Source organism: Lissotriton vulgaris, chromosome 9 (genome assembly GCF_964263255.1).
Source record: "Lissotriton vulgaris chromosome 9, aLisVul1.2, whole genome shotgun sequence".
NCBI lineage: Eukaryota > Metazoa > Chordata > Amphibia > Caudata > Salamandridae > Lissotriton > Lissotriton vulgaris.
In genome coordinates this window covers 975,356,178-975,373,417 of record NC_141697.1, presented here as the reverse complement: position 1 = coordinate 975,373,417, position 17,240 = coordinate 975,356,178, and the positions used below count along the sequence as shown (strand labels likewise).

The 17,240-nt window shown below is 47.0% G+C and overlaps 1 protein-coding gene across 3 annotated transcripts in view; it reads left to right on the top strand.

Annotated features, from left to right (window-relative positions):
* Positions 1 to 17,240, top strand: part of LOC147692640 (uncharacterized) — a 234,514-nt gene that overhangs the window by 117,445 nt on the left and 99,829 nt on the right. Inside the window, exon 4 of one of the 3 annotated variants that reach the window (XM_086938820.1) lies at positions 8,911 to 9,045. The exons of the other annotated variants lie outside the window; for them this stretch is intronic. Coding sequence (XP_086794946.1) covers positions 8,911 to 9,045 — 135 coding nt within the window. The remainder of the gene's footprint in view (positions 1 to 8,910; positions 9,046 to 17,240) is intronic. 3 annotated transcript variants of the gene reach the window in all.

Below are 17,240 nucleotides of genomic sequence, written 5' to 3'. Positions count from 1 at the left end.
ACTGCATCACACCATGCAAGGCAGGTGGACACCGCAACAAAAGTTACTCCACATCAACCACTTGGAGTTACTAGCTGTTTTTCTAGCCCTAAAAGCATTCCAAAAGCAAGTATCAGGCAAAGCTGTCTTAGTCCGCACAGACAATATGACAGCCATGTACTATATAAACAAACAAGGGGGAACACACTCTCTGCAGCTCTCTGTTAGCACAGCAGATATGGAGATGGGCTATACCACTAAAGATCTTCCTCTTAGCCCAACACGTTCCAGGAGTACAAAACAACATGGCAGATCTGCTAAGTTGACAGACACAGCAGATCCACGAGTGGGAACGTCATCCACAAGTTCTTCAACTCCGAACACCTCCACTTCCAAATCCACATCGACCCCAAGACCACACTCAGAGGCACCCTCCTCTACAGACCACCAGGACCTCGCGCAAAATTCAGTGAAGACATCACGGACTTCATTACTCCACACGCGCTCCCCTCCAAAGACTACATCCTTCTGGGAGACCTCAACTTTCACCTTGAAAAGATCAACGACCGCAACACCACCACCCTCTTAGACAACCTCGCCAACCTCGGACTTAAACAACTGGTCACTTCCCCCACCCACATCGCAGGTCATACTCTCGACCCTATCTTCACCTCCAGCAATCATGTCTCCTTCAGCCACACTACGGATCTCCTCTGGACCGACCACAGCTGCGTTCACTTCACCTACAACAAACCAATACCCATCAACCACCTCCAACCAACTATGCAAAGAAACTGGAACAAAATCACCATCAACCAGATCTCCTCATCGCTCCTTCTAAACACCCCAGCCCACTCCTCGAACCCAGACCAAGCCGCCGCCAACTTCACTCTATGGTTATCCAACACCGCCGACACCTTAGCACCACTGAAAAAACGACAAAGCAAACCGGGCAACAAGAAGGCCTCATGGTTCAACGATGATCTTAAGAAGTCCAAGAAACTCTGCCGCTCCCTTGAAAACACATGGAAAAAAGACCCAACCACTAGCACCAAGGACGCCTTCAAAAACGCCACCCGCACTCACCACCAACTAATCCGAAAGGCCAAGAAAACAGCATTCAAGGATCGACTCGACAACAACGCCCACAACAGCAAGGAACTTTTCAACATCGTCAAGGAATTTTCCAATCCCTCGGCCAACTCCAACGACATCACCCCCTCTCAAGCCCTCTGCGACTCCCTAGACTCATTCTTCCACAACAAAATTGCAGACATCCACAACAGCTTCGACAACCAACCCGGAGACCAACCCACCCAACCATATGCTGAACATTCTCCTCCCATGAACACCCTTAACGACTGGAACCCAATCTCCACTGAGGATACCATCCGCCTGATGAACTCTATCCACTCAGGATCCCCCACAGACCCATGTCCTCACCACATCTTCAACAAAGCAGACTCCGTCATAGCACCGCACCTCCGAGACGTCATCAACTGCTCCTTCAACTCCGCCACCTTCCCGGAAAACTGGAAACACGCTGAACTCACCGCCCTCCTGAAAAAACCCACAGCGGACCCCACCGAACTCAAAAATTACCGCCCCATTTCGCTCCTTCCTTTCCCGGCCAAAGTAATCGAGAAAGCTGTCAACAACCAGCTCGCCGCTTTCCTCGAAGCCAACAAATCCCTCGACCCCTCACAATCTGGCTTCCGAGCAAAACACAGCACTGAGACCGCCCTCATCGCAGCAACAGACGATATTCGAACTCTTCTGGACAATGGAGACACAGTCGCCCTCATCCTCCTCGACCTCTCTGCAGCATTCGACACAGTCTGCCACAGCACCCTTTTACAACGCCTCAGTAACATCGGAATACAAGGAAAAGCACTGGAATGGATCACCTCGTTCCTCACCGGAAGAACTCCGAGAGTCCGCCTTCCACCATTCAAGTCCGAGGCCACTGAAGTCATCTGTGGCGTACCACAAGGATCCTCACTCAGCCCCACCCTCTTCAACGTATACATGAGCCCGCTCGCGGCCATCGCCCGCCAACACAACCTCAACATCATCTCTTACGCGGATGACACTCAACTAATCCGTTCCCTCACCAATGACCCAAGCACCGCCAAAACTAACCTACACGAAGGAATGAAAGAAGTTGCCGAATGGATGAAACTCAGCCGTCTGAAACTAAACTCAGATAAAACAGAAGTCCTCATCTTAGGTACATCCCCCTCTGCATGGGACGACTCTTGGTGGCCGGAAGCCCTTGGAAAAGCACCCATCCCGACAGACCACGCACGGAACCTAGGCGTCATCCTGGACTCTTCACTCTCTATGAACAGACAAGTCAGCGCCGTATCCTCATCCTGCTTCAACATTCTTCGCATGCTCAAAAAAACATTTCGCTGGATCCCAACCGAAACCAGGAAAACAGTCACCCATGCTCTGGTCACGAGCCGACTGGACTACGGAAACACCCTCTACGCAGGTACTACCGCAAAACTCCAGAAGAAACTCCAACGAATCCAAAACGCCTCAGCCAGGATCATACTAGACATCCCGCGCAACGAACACATCTCTGGTCACCTGAAAGACCTCCACTGGCTACCCGTCAGTAAGAGGATCAATTTCCGAATGCTAACCCACGCACACAAATCACTCTACGACATCGGACCAGAATGCCTCAACTCACGACTGTCCTTCTACACCCCCTCCCGCCAACTACGTTCTTCCAGCCAAGCCCTCGCCACTGTACCTCGCATCAACAAGACCACCATGGGAGGCAGATCCTTCTCATACCTGGCTGCTAAAACATGGAACTCACTCCCCACTTACCTTCGCCTTACCCAGAACCACCTAGCATTCAGAAAGCAACTCAAAACGTGGATATTTGAAAAGTAATCCTCCTCCCCTCCCTAAGCGCCTTGAAACCCTATGGGTATGTAGTGCGCTATATAAATTCTTTGACTTGACTTGACTTGACTCTTTCAAATGTGGGTACAACCTCAGATAGACCTCTTCGCCACCCACGAAAACGCAAAATGCCCAAGCTTCGCCGCCAGATATCCGCACCCACTGTCCACAGGCAATGCGATATGGATGAACTGGTCCGGAAAATTTGCGTACGCTTTTCCTCCTCTCCCACTACTTCCGTTAGTGGTACGCAAGCTACAGCATCATTCCCTAACACTCATTCTAGTTGCTCCAACTTGAGCCAGACAACTGTGGTACACCACGCTGCTGCAACTATCTGTGGTACCACACCAGAAACTAAGCCTATCTCCACGCCTCTTAACACAGAACCATGTAGAGATCAGACACCCGGACCCAGCTCAGCTCAACCTAGCGATCTGGCTCCTGAAGTCATAGAGTTTGGTTACCTCAACCTTCCTCCAGAATGCATGAACGTTATTAAAGAAGCTAGACGTCCCACTACTAGAGCATGTTATGCTGCTAAGTGGAAACGGTTTGTGATGTACTGTCATAACAACCACATAAATGCCTTAGATGTGTCTATTCAACACGTCATAGGATACCTATTACACCTTCAAAAGTGTAATTTAGCCTACACGTTTATCAGACTACACCTTGCTGCCATTGCAGCATATTTACAAAATAGACAACATCTATCTCTTTTTAGAGTACCTGCTATAAAAGCTTTCATGAAAGGACTCAAAAGAATAATCCCTCCCAGAACGCCACCTTCACCAGTGTGGAACTTTAACATTGTTCTCACACGGTTAATGGGACCTCCCTTTGAACCGTTACATAAATGTGAATTGCAATTCCTAACTTGGAAAGTAGCTTACCTAGTAGCTATTACTTCTCTCAGAAGAGTTAGTGAACTACAAGCATTTACCATTCAAGAACCCTTTCTGCAAATGCATCATAACAAAGTGGTTCTACGCACTAATCCTAAATTCCTTCCAAAAGTCATTTCACCATTCCATCTAAATCAATCTGTTGAGCTGCCCGTATTTTTCGCGCAGCCACAAACAATCACAGAAAGAGTTCTAGACACCTTAGATGTCAAAAGAGCATTACTGTACTACATTGAAAGGACACAAACTTTTCGTAAAACTAAACAACTTTTTGTGTCTTTTTCACCACCACATAAATGCAACCCCATATCAAAATCGGGGATAGCTAGGTGGATTGTTAAATGCATACAAATATGTTACCAGAAAGCCAATCGTACGTTAACAATTCCTCCAAAAGCCCATTCTACAAGGAAAATAGGGGTTTCAATGGCATTCTTAGGGAACATTCCCCTAGATGATATATCCAAAGCAGCTACATGGTCTACACCGCAAACCTTCACAAAACACTATTGTGTATATGTGCATACTAAACAACAAGACACTGTGTGCCAGGCTGTACTAAAAACTCTGTTTCAAACAACTGCAACAGATACGGGTAGTCGCCGCTAAAGGTGGGTACTGCTATACAATCTATGCACAGTGTGTAATCTGCAGCTCATATGCCTCGAACGGAAAATGCTACTTACCAGTATGCATCTGTTCTTGGCATGTAGAGCTGCGGAGTTACACACGCCCACCCGCCTCCCCGGCTGCCTTTATCTGTTCCAGTATTATCTTAATTAGATACAAATCACATGAACATCACTAGTCTTGTACAGCTCCATCACTTCCCTAAAGGTGAAAAACAAGCTGGCCATGCACAGTATGATCCAAAGGAGAAGTCACCTGTCCTGTGACTTGCAAATACTTTCCGACAACAAAAACAAACTGCAAACATCCGGGCCCAACAGTAGGTGGTCATCTATGCACAGTGTGTAACTCTGCAGCTCTACATGCCAAGAACAGATGCATACTGGTAAGTAGCATTTTCCTTATAAGTAGGAGAGTATGGGGAATGTGAGAAAGTTTAATTGTTATAGTTTTCTGATTTGGGTTTATCAATGATAAGACTATAGGAAATATGTGTTACCATGTAGTTTTCTTTGTGTTTACTCCATGTACAATACAAATTTTAAAAGTTGCTTGAACGCTCTGCCTGTGAGGGCAGATTACATCTTTTCGACTTTACCAATTCTGGAGGAATGCATAGAGAACAGCTAGTACCAGCAGTCAAGTCTTTGTGTATTGGCTGTGACTGCCGCCAGACGAACTCTGTTGAAGTCATCAGGTTCATAGCGACACCAAGTACGACACAATTTGGTTTTGGGGGAGTGAAACTCTGGTAATCTGGCAGGCAAACAATGGGCTGGCAAGCAGCAGATTTATTAAGCCCCTAGGCACCTAGTTTAGGCATACAGGAACTGTTTCCATGCAGTTAGTAATGTCCACAGGAAGGTGAAGACAACCTGAAGGAACCCCCCTTTAGTACAGGCACTCACTGTGTCCTATATGATTACGGACACACAATCTCTCTTTCTCGTAGCATCACCACTTACCACACACTATGTGTAGAAAGGTAGGACTCCAGTTTTTGTGGCGGAATAGACTGCCTAAGGGAGAGGCCTATGAACTCTTTCACCTCTAGGAACGCAGGTAAAAATGCCTTTGCATGTGGGGTTAAAATTAGCTGCCATCAACCATCAGTTGTCCATACATTTTGTTGAAGTGGGGAGTAAGCTACCCTTAACTAAAGGTTGGGGAGTAAGTACACTTTGAGTGCACCCCTTGTGGCAGCGGAGCCTGAGCTCTCCTGGAGACTGTGTCAGCAAGAACATGGATCTTTTCCAGGGGATTGTCTGATTGCAGAGGGCAAAATGCAGGGAAGACTAGCGAAATGTAGAAGCACAGGTTTACTAAGCTTTCCAAGCCGTGTGGATGCTTTTGTTCTTGTACGCTGCGTGAAGGGCTTGTGATTTCAGTTCCATCCGCATGAGTCTCAGTGTGACCTACCAAGATCACATCACAACTAAACTTAAAAGGTTGCACCTGCTCCACATTGCAGAGAGGGCTTAGTACAGGCTTCAGCTACTGTGATTCTGGCATATATCCATTTAAAACATCAATATTTTGGAATAAACATGCACTGCAGATTCTTTGGGTCTATAGAAGCACATTAGGAGGTAAAATGTTGCAGGTAGATGGTTCAGAATGTGAATTAAACTTTTGGGAGGAGTTAAAAAGGAATACAGCATTCTACTTTAAGAAGAATCTAAAGTCCTCTCTCTTTAACTACTCCAGCCACAGTAGTACAGCTACATCGCCTTGATACTTGTAAGATTTTGGCGCTATAAAAATAGAATAGAATGGACTGGACTTCTGCACCTTTTTAGGTCTCGACCTAGAGTACACTGCGCAGCAGTGTTGGCGCAGGCCGAGATTTTATGTTAGTATAGTATTGGGGACTTGAACCCGCCCCTTCTTCCATTGGCTAGCTCCATAAATGGAGGCTAGCCATTGGAAGAGATGGTTGTCAATCACTCTTTCCCGCGTCACGACGCGATTCGTGGCCATTTCTGGGTCTTTTTTTAAGTCCCGCCCCTTTTCTCTCCGTCATTCGGAGGTAGGCGTTTACTCATTTCCCCCGACCGCCGCCCGCCGGAAGACATCGTCCAGAAATCGTCCTCGGGTGCACGACGCGATTTGTGGGCGTTTCTGGGTCTGTTTTTTAAGTCCTGCCCCTTTTCACTCCGTCATTCGGAGGTAGGAGTTTACTCATTTCCCCCGACCGCCGCCCGCCGGAAAAAATCGTCCAGAAATCGTCTTCGGGTGAGTGCTTGTTGTTGGAACTATTTCCGATTGTTTTCCCATTATGTCCTACGAGCAATGTCTTCTGTTTAAGAGCCCGATGTGATCTAGGAATAGTTCCCAGAAAGCAAACCTCAGTGAGGCACTGAAACTACATTTACCGCCACGCAAAGGGATTCGATAGACTACGCAAAGGATCCTGGGATAAGTACTTTTTGTTTCTGACGGTGCCATTCACAGGGCATAGGCTCAGCCCTCGCTTAGGACTTCGTTTCCCACGAGCTCCGTGACGCGGCCTACTCCACGGAGACATTTGCGGGCCCACTCTCCAATATGGCAGCTTGGGGAAGAAGGCGGCTGGGAACGGGTGCAGGGAAAGGTGAGGTGACGAGTGGTAGTGGATTAGGGACACCTCCAGCACTGGCATCTGGGGCTGGGGGTCTTCCGCTTGTGTGCATGGTCGAACTTTAGGGACTTAAGGTTAGACAAAGACGGACAATTGTGGCCCAGGTCGTCGCTTTCTCGAAGGGCTGCGGGGGTGGGATTGTATGCCCTGACGGGAGAGGTACTGATTGACCCTCACAGTACGGTGTCCTAAAGGGACGGACAAACGTGCACTAGTTCGATCGAGGGTTGTCCTTTCCCTTGGTACTCCCCTCTTACTTGTCTGTAGCCTCCTTCTCCTACTACTGCCGCTCCCCTTTCCTTACTTTGTGCACCCCTCTTCCTCCAGTGCCATTTCTCCCCACACCTGAGAAGTTCCTCGTTAAACCCTCGTCTATTTCTAGAAGACCCACTGTGCCTCAAACCGCAGCCAACTTTGGAACGCACTTCTCAATCTCCCACACTTCTCATGTACCATTTTATATACCCAATGTCTGTTGTTCATTCTATGTCCTGTTTAATCACGGCGTTTACCCCTGCCTTTTTTGGTGTCACTTTTCTCGCTCGTCGATTTCCCGTCTCCCCACTTCTCCCCACTTAAGGGGTGTCCTCTTTTGATATTTCCAACCCTCAATGTTAGTGTGGCTCTGAACCCCTGAATCACCCCTCATTCAAGATGGACCCCTTTTCTGACGCCCATGAAGCTGGGTCCCATGGCGGGCTCCTGTTCCACGGTGCCGGGACATACTTTAAAAACCCTGCCCAGTGGTGCGTCCCCAGCCTCGCCCCTTGTTTCTCTGCCTAGCACACTCCCGCAGGGACCATTGCTGCAAAACACTGCTACTGACCGCTGCCAGCTCCTAATGTGCGTCATTTTCATTTACATTTATTTAATCTAACAGCCTCCACCAGAGCCCTCAATGACTCACCCATCAAATGCCTTCATTTGAATGTTTCTCGTCTGTATCGGTCAGTTGCCTTATACATCAACGTGTCCGTATGTGTTGCAGAAGGCACAGCTATTTAATAGCCCCACCTGCACGGGTGAGTGAGTATGTGTACTCGGAGAGTAGAGAACAGCTATGGTAAGAGTCAAGATTTCTGCTCTGGATGACAGGAGAGGTGGCTGTCTGTCAGTGTGTGTGTGTGTGTGTGGGGGGTTCTGTCTGTGTGTGTGTGTGGGGGGGTTCTGTCTGTGTGTGTGTCTGTGTGTGGGGGGGTTCTGTCTCTGTGTGTGGGGGGGGGTTCTGTCTGTGTGTGTGGGGGGGGTTCTGTCTGTGTGTGTGGGGGGGGTTATGTCTGTGTGTGTGGGGTTCTGTCTGTGTGTGTGGGGGGTTCTGTCTGTGTGTGTGTGGGGTTCTGTCTGTGTGAGGGGTTCTGTCTGTGTGAGGGGTTCTGTGTGTGTGGGGGGGGTTCTGTGTGTGTGGCTCTGTGTGTGTGTGTGGGTGCATATGGCTCTGTGTGTTGCTCTGTGTGTTGCTCTGTGTGGGTGCAAATGCAATAGGTCTCGCATTTGCGAGAGATTAAGCTATTGGCATTGTAAATGACAATGCCATTTATTTATCTGTTTCAAAACCAACACATAAATAAAAATTTTGTCATTTACAATGCCAATAGCTCTAACTTTTGCAAAGGCGAAACCGTTGCATTGTAAATGCTTGTTTGATATTCCTCACAAAGTCATCCCGCACTAAAACATTTGCAGATTGAAAGGAAGTCCTTGGAATAAGAGCTTGTCTTCAGTAATACTAATACTTGCTTTTCGGTGTTTTTCTAGGTTTTACTCTGTGTGAAACAAGAGCTGCCACTTGTTTTCCTGAATTTTCCAGCATTTGGTGATGATTTCTTGAATTCATGTTTTTTTCTCACACAGAATATTATTCCTTCACCTAAAGCTGAACAAGATTCAATAGAGGTGGCTATAGAGTCATTTACCAACTTCAGTACCAGTGGTGAAGGTGCAACAACAAGACAATATTCAGAAAAAACGTCGGGCAAAGTATTAAAGGTGAATCATTCCTTAATTCTTCAAGACACGCTTATATATTTCATATTTACATTCTATGACAGGTCTTTGGTCATTATTGGATAATTGCTTTGCAGGTGGTAACACAGATCTCCTTAAGTGCCATATTCTCAGCCACAAAATTATCTGTATTATACGCTTTCTTGAAGTGTGGTGGGGAGGATTGCATGCAAATAATTTGTTGTTATGATGATCTGGATTGCCGCGGCTAATGGGCGAATTATGTTAAATGTCTCCTTTTCTGTGCTACAACAAAATGTAATAAAAAGTGTCATAACAAAAAAAGATGCAAAGTGAAGTCTGATTACACCAACCCTGGAATTGGATTATGTATGTAAGTGCCCCTTTTTGACTTTCACCCCTACTTTTTGCCTGGTATCTGATGCAATTTTGACTGAAGTGCACTGGGTTCCTGCTAACCAGGTCTCCAGTGCCAGTGTTCTTTCCCTAAAACGAGATTGTTCCCCAATTGGCAAGACCGTTAGCACCTCTGTAAGTCCCTAGTAAATGGTACCTTTGGTACCTAGGGCATGGGTACTAAAGAGAGTCCCTAAGGACTGCAGCAGATATTGTGCCACCCCAAAGGACCCACCACCAAACTCATGCAGACTGCCATTGCAGGCTGCACCAAATGGTGCAAACAAATGTGAAAACAGGGCATGGCACACACACTGTGTGCCTTGCCCACAGGCACTGCATGCAATATATGTAAGTCACTCCTACAGAAGGCCTTACAGCCCTAAGGCAGGGTGCAGTATATTGCATGTGAGAACATATCTGCATGAGCAGACACACCCCTGTGCTGTCTAGTTAATTTACTAGATAGTACAAACTGCCAAACTGGTTTCCCAGGCCAAACCTGCAGCCTCTTTTCGACTGGACGGATCCCCATTGACTAACATTGGGTACCTGACGCCTTAACACAGCTATTCACCCAGATGCTCCAGAGGTGACCTGTTGGTGTGGCCTTGGACCTTGCCCAATACTCACCTTAAATCCAGGACATTGGTCCCATAAGTCGCTGTGAATTGTCCAAATGCAGTACATGTTTTTCCCCCATAGATAACTTAGGGCATCTGAGGCCGAAACACACCTCTGCACCCAGACGCCCCAAAGCCTCCCAAGGGAACCTGTTGGTGTGGGCTTAAACCTTGCACCATACTCACCTTAGGTCAAGGAGATTGGTCCCGTAAGTCGCTGTGAACTGCCTGAATGCAGTACGTGTTTCCCCCCCACATAGGGTTACATTGGGCACCAGACGCTGAAAAACATCTCTGTACACGGCCTACCCAGTGCTACCCAAGGTGACCAGTTGGTGCTGCTTCGGACCTTGTCCCTTACTTACCTTAAGTTCAGAAGATTGGCCCCCTAAGTCACTGTGAAGCTCCTGTATGCAGTGTTTTTTTTACCTCCATAGGATAACATTGCCGCCTCTGAAAATTGCACTGTCAACTTTTGAAACCTAAAAGTATTTCTATTTTGAACCTTACTTACCTGATTTTGATGATCTTGGTGCTAAAACTTATATAAAGGTAAGAGTTAGTTTTGTAAATTGGTGTGGATCGCCTTATTGAGTCGTGTACAACATTTATTGACCGGGTGTGTATTGCAGATGTCTAACACTCCTCTTTGATAAGCTTAAGACTTCTCGACCACAGTAGCCCCTACAAGAGCACCTTGGAATTGCTAGATAAAGCCCCTGTCCACTTATGTGGAATCACCTGGACTCTTTGCACAGTATATCTCTTTTTGGTATACTATTTAAAGAGTCAGCTTCCTACAGTCGGCGAGCAGTTTAGGCTTATCAGAGGATTGTGTTAAGCATTTGTTTTGCACACAGGGTCAATAAATGACACACACACTCAAGAAGAAACTCTAGACCAATTTAGAAAAATATCATGTCTTTATATATATTTTTTTTAACACCAAGATCTTTGTCATTGTGTAGGTACTTTTCGCGTTATCAATTTTTATAATTAAGCAAACATGTCACACAACTAAAGTCGGGGATCTTTGGGTACGGGGAAAGATGTTCACATTTGCGCAACTCCCATCACAATATGAGATGGCATCAACAGAGCAGTTCCGTTACTACCTAATAAAACACGCCTTTGAGGCAGCAATTCCCCCCTGCACTAACCTGCCTGAGGCCTCACCACTAGACTACTAACAGAATATATGGACAAGAAAGCAATCTCCATGACGTATCAAAAAAATTATTTAAGGTTTCAGACAGCTATCCTTGCTTCTGGATCTTCCTAGTCAGGAGACTGACGCTCTTCACACAGAGTAGTACTTTTTCTCCTTATTGTACATAGCCTTAAGGAAAACAGAAACCAGCATGGTCTTGCATCAGACGCATATCTCTCTCGCCTGACGGACACACTCTCCTTGCAAAACCCAGGTGAAGTACAACTGCTGGGTGGATCAGGCCACCACTAAGTTATCAGGCTCCTTATTGATTTTTCTATCATTTCTCTACAAGGGAATATCATTTATAAGTAGTAGAGTATGGGGAAAGTGAGAAAGTTTAATTGTTATAGTTTCCTGATTAGGATTTATCAATGATAAGACTATAGGAAATATGTGTTACCATGTAGTTTTCTTTTTGTTCACTCCATATGCAATACATATTTGAAAAGTTGCTTGAGCGCTCTCCCACTGACAGCATATTCCATCTTTTTGACTTTACCAATTCTGGGGGAAGGCAAAGAGAACAGCTAGTACCAGCATTCAATTTTTTGTGTATGGGGCTCAGGTCTGATGATGCTCGAGGACACCTTTGGTCCACTTCCACTCAGGCCAGGATTGACTGGTGTAGAGGGGCCTTGAGGTGTCGAGTTTTTCATAGCCGAGCCCCTCTCGGTCAAAGGGGGGGGGGGGGGGGCTGCACAAAGAGGCTGCAGGCCACGTCGCTGCCCCTCCTGGCAAAGCCAAGATGGGATTCTTCTCTGGAGGACCACACTGAAACCGTTGGCCCACTTTAATTTGGGCTTGGAGCAACAAGTGCAGTGGTGCAGACCAGTGTTGGGGTTGGTTCGGAGTCCTTACAGTTCTTTCTTTGATATCTGCAGGGAAGCAACTCCGCTGTTCCACTGGAGTTCTAGAATCTTGGCAGAAACACTGGTAGACCTTCCAGGCTTTTGGAAGCACAGCAGGTTACAGGTTGAGTCAACTTTGGAGCAATTGTCGGTAACAGCGCACAGGTTGGTAGGGTTTGAGAGAAGTCCGTTGCTTATCCACAGTTCTTGCTTTTTGCGGCTCTTTTGTCCTCCTTATTTTAGGTCTGCAGGATCTGATTTCCTGGTGCCAGGGGCACCCCTAAATACTAGATTAAGGGGTGTTACCTGTGTAGGGTAGTAGCCAATGGGCTACAGACTCCTGGGATCACTGCGCCCCCTATGTGACTATTTCCTGTGGCAAGTGGGCATTACCTTGACCCAGAGTTCCTATGTTTGCCATCACAACAATGGCAGACATCTGATTTTCGCTTTCACTTCATGTAGCCCGCCTTCGGGGTGTAACTAGCCTGAAGGTGAGCACTCCTCTCTGACTACTTATTTTCCCGCTTGTCCAGGTGCCAAAATAGACAGGGTGGGGGTAGGCATCCTCTCCTGTGAGGGGAGCCAGATTTGGATACCAAAGGTGGTGGGCTCTTTAAAGCCCCCTGCTTGGAATTCTAATTTGCAGGTTGTCTTGTGGGCGGCGGTGAAAACACCCTCTGCCAGAGCAGGCTTTGTTCCTAACTTCCTGACAGCAAAGGCTCTCACCCCTGGGGGTCAGAAACTCATCAATGGTGGGAAGCTGGCTAGACATGTCAGTCAGTACACTAGTAGTTGGTAGGATTTCAGGGGGTACCTCTAGGTGCCCTCTGGGTGTATTCATTATTAAATCCATCACTGTGGGTTTATTAATATGAGATGTTAGACACCAAACATCCCTGGTTTCAGTGAAGCCATCATGTAGCTGGGGAACTCATTTTTACCAGCGTCCAGCACATGTCTTTAAACAAGGATGATTTATTTACACAGGGCTGTGTGCCATATCGTGTTTCCACTTTTGTCTACACCAAGACACGCGGCCTGCAATAGCAGTCGGAATGAGTGTGGTGAGGGGGCCTTAGGATGGCACAATGCGTGCTGCAGCCCTTAGGGATCTTCTTTAGTATTCGAGGCCCTAGGTACTAGAAGTACCATTTAAGGAGAAAAAGTACTACTCTGTGTGAAAAGCATCAGCCTCCTGACTAGGAAGATCCAGAAGCAAGGATAGGTGTCTGACACCTTTAATAATTGTTTGATACGTCATGGAGATTGCTTTCTTGTCCATATATTCTGTGAGTAGTCTATCTTCTAGTGGTGAGGCCTCAGGTAGGTTACTGCAGGGGGGGGATTGCTGGGTTCATGAAGGCCAAGGCGGGTTCTTGCCTGCATGCAGCACGGCTTAAACCTTCGACGGCTAACCCACGTACTGCATGAGACTACAGGAGTAGATCAAGACATGGCGTTTATATCAATTGACCTAGATATGGCCTTTGAAACTGTCAATTGGAGTTATCGCATGGCAGTTCTACGAGGAATGGGTTTAGGCCCAGTCTTTTGGGACTGGGTGCGACTACTATATATGATTCCCATGGCCCCATATCAGGGTGGCATGGGAGGTCTTGGAGGTCTGGTCTGTCGAGTGGGGCACCCGAAAGGGTTGTCCCCTTTCGCTAGTCCTATTTGCACTGGCAGGGGAGCCTGTGACAATTTTGCTGCGCAGGAAGCTGGTGCCCTGGGAAATACGGGTGGGAGAGCAGAATCACATCCTCTCCATATATGCAGATGATGCGTTGATTTATATACGATCACCTGCAGAAGCGTTGTTCCAACTGATGCAACATATGGCGGACTTTGTTCAGATATCCACGCAACAAGTCAATGTTAGGAAGATTGTGTTGTTACCACTAGGGAGACAGGAATGATTGCCCTGATCTTGGGCTCCTATGGGAGGTGGAGAGCTCTCATAATTTGGGGCTGTTGGTCATGCACATGACAGCAGTGCATCGATGGCTGAATGTGGATTGAGTATTAGGGGGCCTGACCAGTTCGATTGAATGCTGGAGGACATTGCCCCTGTCGGTTATGGAATGAGCGGCTATCGCTAAGAGGATCTTTCTTCCGAGATGTCCATACCTGGTCCAGAAATCGCTGTTTCCCCTTGGAGCAGACTTTTTTCAAAAACAGTTTGCTGATCTCTCTGTTGGGTGGGACAGTGCAGCCGGGTACGGTCTTGAAAAGAGACCTGGAAGGGAGGGATGGTTTGGCATTCGCAGACATGCAACTCTTTTATTTTGCAGCACTCCTGCAGCATGCAGCCCAATGGCTGATGGAAACTGATCATTGGGAAAAGATACTGCTACGGGGCATGCTTGGGGAGGATACACTAGTGTGCCTACTGATGAGAGGTGGCCGCTCCAGCGTGCCTGTTCCCTACTTGATACAACTCACAGCACAGATATGGGGGACTCTAGTAAAGAAGGTCCTGCATAGGGCCCCCTTCATCTGGGAGGTGCAGCTCTGGGACCTTGAGCCCTCTCGATCCATAGAGCAGGGTATGTCTACTGACAGATGGAGGAAGGGTGGTGCCACCAAACAGGTGACCTATATCCAGGAGAAGTTTTCCTCATTTTCCAGAAAGTGCAGGACGCATTTAATGTGGAGGTAGGGACACTTCCTCTACTATGCCGTCTTAGCAGTCATTTTAAAATTAATCTTGGCTTGTCAGACGATAAGGCCATCAGAAGTCATCTGGCAAATATGAAATAGGACCATGTGTTTCTCAACATGCCACTCCCTCTTGAAAGGCTATAGGGCTGTAGAAGAATCAGTCAATTATTCCAGAATTTGTATTATTCCCAAATGTGTGTGTCGCACAGCTACACCGAGGGTGTTCCCAGCACCAGGCGAGAGTAGGAAGAGCAAGAAAGAGGGAAAACATAAAGAGCTTGATTAAAACAAGCAGGTCTTTAAATCCTTACAGAAAGCAAGAAGAGAGGTCTCATCTCTCAAGGAGGCTGGCAGGGAATTCCATAAAGATGACCCAAAACAGGAGAAAGACCGGCCTCTCATACGGGCCAGTCAGATTTTAGGAACCACAAACCGGATCTGTTGAGCAGAACGCAAGGGGCGAGATGGGTGGTACAGCTGGACCAGATCCTTCAATTATGTAGGGGCCGATCCTGCCTTGATTTTAAACATATAACACTGAGCTTTGAACTTCACCCGATTCGACACAGTCAACCAGTGTAAGTCTCGTAGAATCCCTGAGACTGAGGCAGACTTGTGTAGGTGATTAAGAAGCCTTGCTGCTGCATTTTGCACTAACTGCAGCCTCTGAATGGTTAAGTTATCCGCTCCCAGATACAGGGCATTACCTTAAATCCAGGCTTGAGGTTACAAGAGCCTGGATAACAGTTCTTTGTGCTTGGAGGTGAATCAGCCATAGAATCTTCTTTAACCATTTCAGGACTGCAAAGTAGGTAGATGACACCTTGGCTACTTGTTGTTTCATAGAGAGAGATCCATCCACAATGAATCCTAGGTTCTTAACGCTATTTACAGGTGCGGGCAGAGCTCCCAATTCGGGGCGCGGGGGGGGCAGTGCTGAGGTTCCATAATATCATCTCTTTTGCCTAAGATCATAACTTCGGTCTTATCTCCATTTAATTTGAGCAGGTTTCTGCATCCAAAGGGCATCTTTGCTCAGTCCCAAGTTGAGGTCTGAGGACTTGTGTCCTTGTGACGAAGAGAGAGAAAACACAATCTGTGTGTCGTCAGCATAAGAGAAGAGAGACAATCCTGCACTTTCAGCCATCTCCACTAGAAGGCAGACATATATATATATATATATTAAATAACAGCGGACTCCGCTCCGAGCCCTGTGGGACTCCATAGGGGAAGGTGTGGGAGTTGGAATTTGCCATGGCGGAAGAAACCTGGAAGGTCAGGTCTTTGAAAAAGGAGTGAAGCCATCCGAAGGACATTCCGTCCAGGCCCAGTGTCTGTAGAGCTCTCAGCAGGATGTAATGGGACACCCTATTGAAAGTGGCGCTGAGATCCAATAGAATGAGTGCTGCAGTTCCGCCTTCATCTAAACTGTGTCTTCGCATTTCTGTAACCCCCAAAAGGGTGGATTCAGTAAAGAAATCAGCTCTGAAACCCGATTGAGAGGTAAGAAAAAAGTTCTTGGTTTCAACAAAGAAGGCCAGCTGTCCATTAACGTGTTTCTCCAGAATCTTTGAAAAAATGGGGACCAGTGAGATAGGGCGGAAGTTGGACGGAATGGAGGGATCAGAATTTTTTGCTTTCTTTAAGAGGGGGAGGACCATGGCATGTTTCCATCTTTGGGGAACTAGACCCTCCTTCAGAGAGGCATTTAAAAGTTCCATTACCATCCACAGTATGGGAGGATCCAGCTGCCCCAACACATGTGGAGGTAGGGGATTAAGGGGGGGAACCTGATTTGATGTTGTGGAGAATGCGATTGAAGGTAGGTAACGTCCAGGGTGCCCAGGTGTCAAGTTTAAGAGAGAGTCTGATCCTAACTATGGGGTTGGTTACATAGGGATTCCGCCTAGTGTTCGATGAGTCTGTACCTCTAGCAAGGCATCCTGTGAGTTTTTGCTTAGCAACAGGGAATGTATGTTTTCGACTGTGTCAATAAAGAAAAGAGCGAGTTCTTCACATTGACTGTGGGATAGGGCAGGAGAAGTCGTCAATTTCCCTGTGCCAGATAGTTCTTTTACTACTTTGAAGAAAGTTTTGACACAGTTTGAGCCTGTAAGATCATTTGAGAGTAAAACTCCGCGCAGGCGGTTTTACTAAGGCTACGGTATTTACTTAAGGCCTTTTTATGTGCAAATTTGGTTTTTTTCAGTGTAGTGTTTCCTCCAGTGCCTTTCCAAAGTTTTGCACTTAGGTTTTTCACATTTTAGCCTAGCTGTAACGCAGGGCGCCAGGGGCAATCGTCTACTCGTGCATTTAATTGAAAGAGGGAGGCATGTTTCTACTGCTCCCATAAGCCAGTTGTGGATGAGCTCTTGATCTCTTATAGAGATTTGTTTGAGCTCATGTCGGCTATCTTCCAGGATCTTATAAAATGTTGGAACATTCAGCTCGGCTCAATTTCTAATTTTC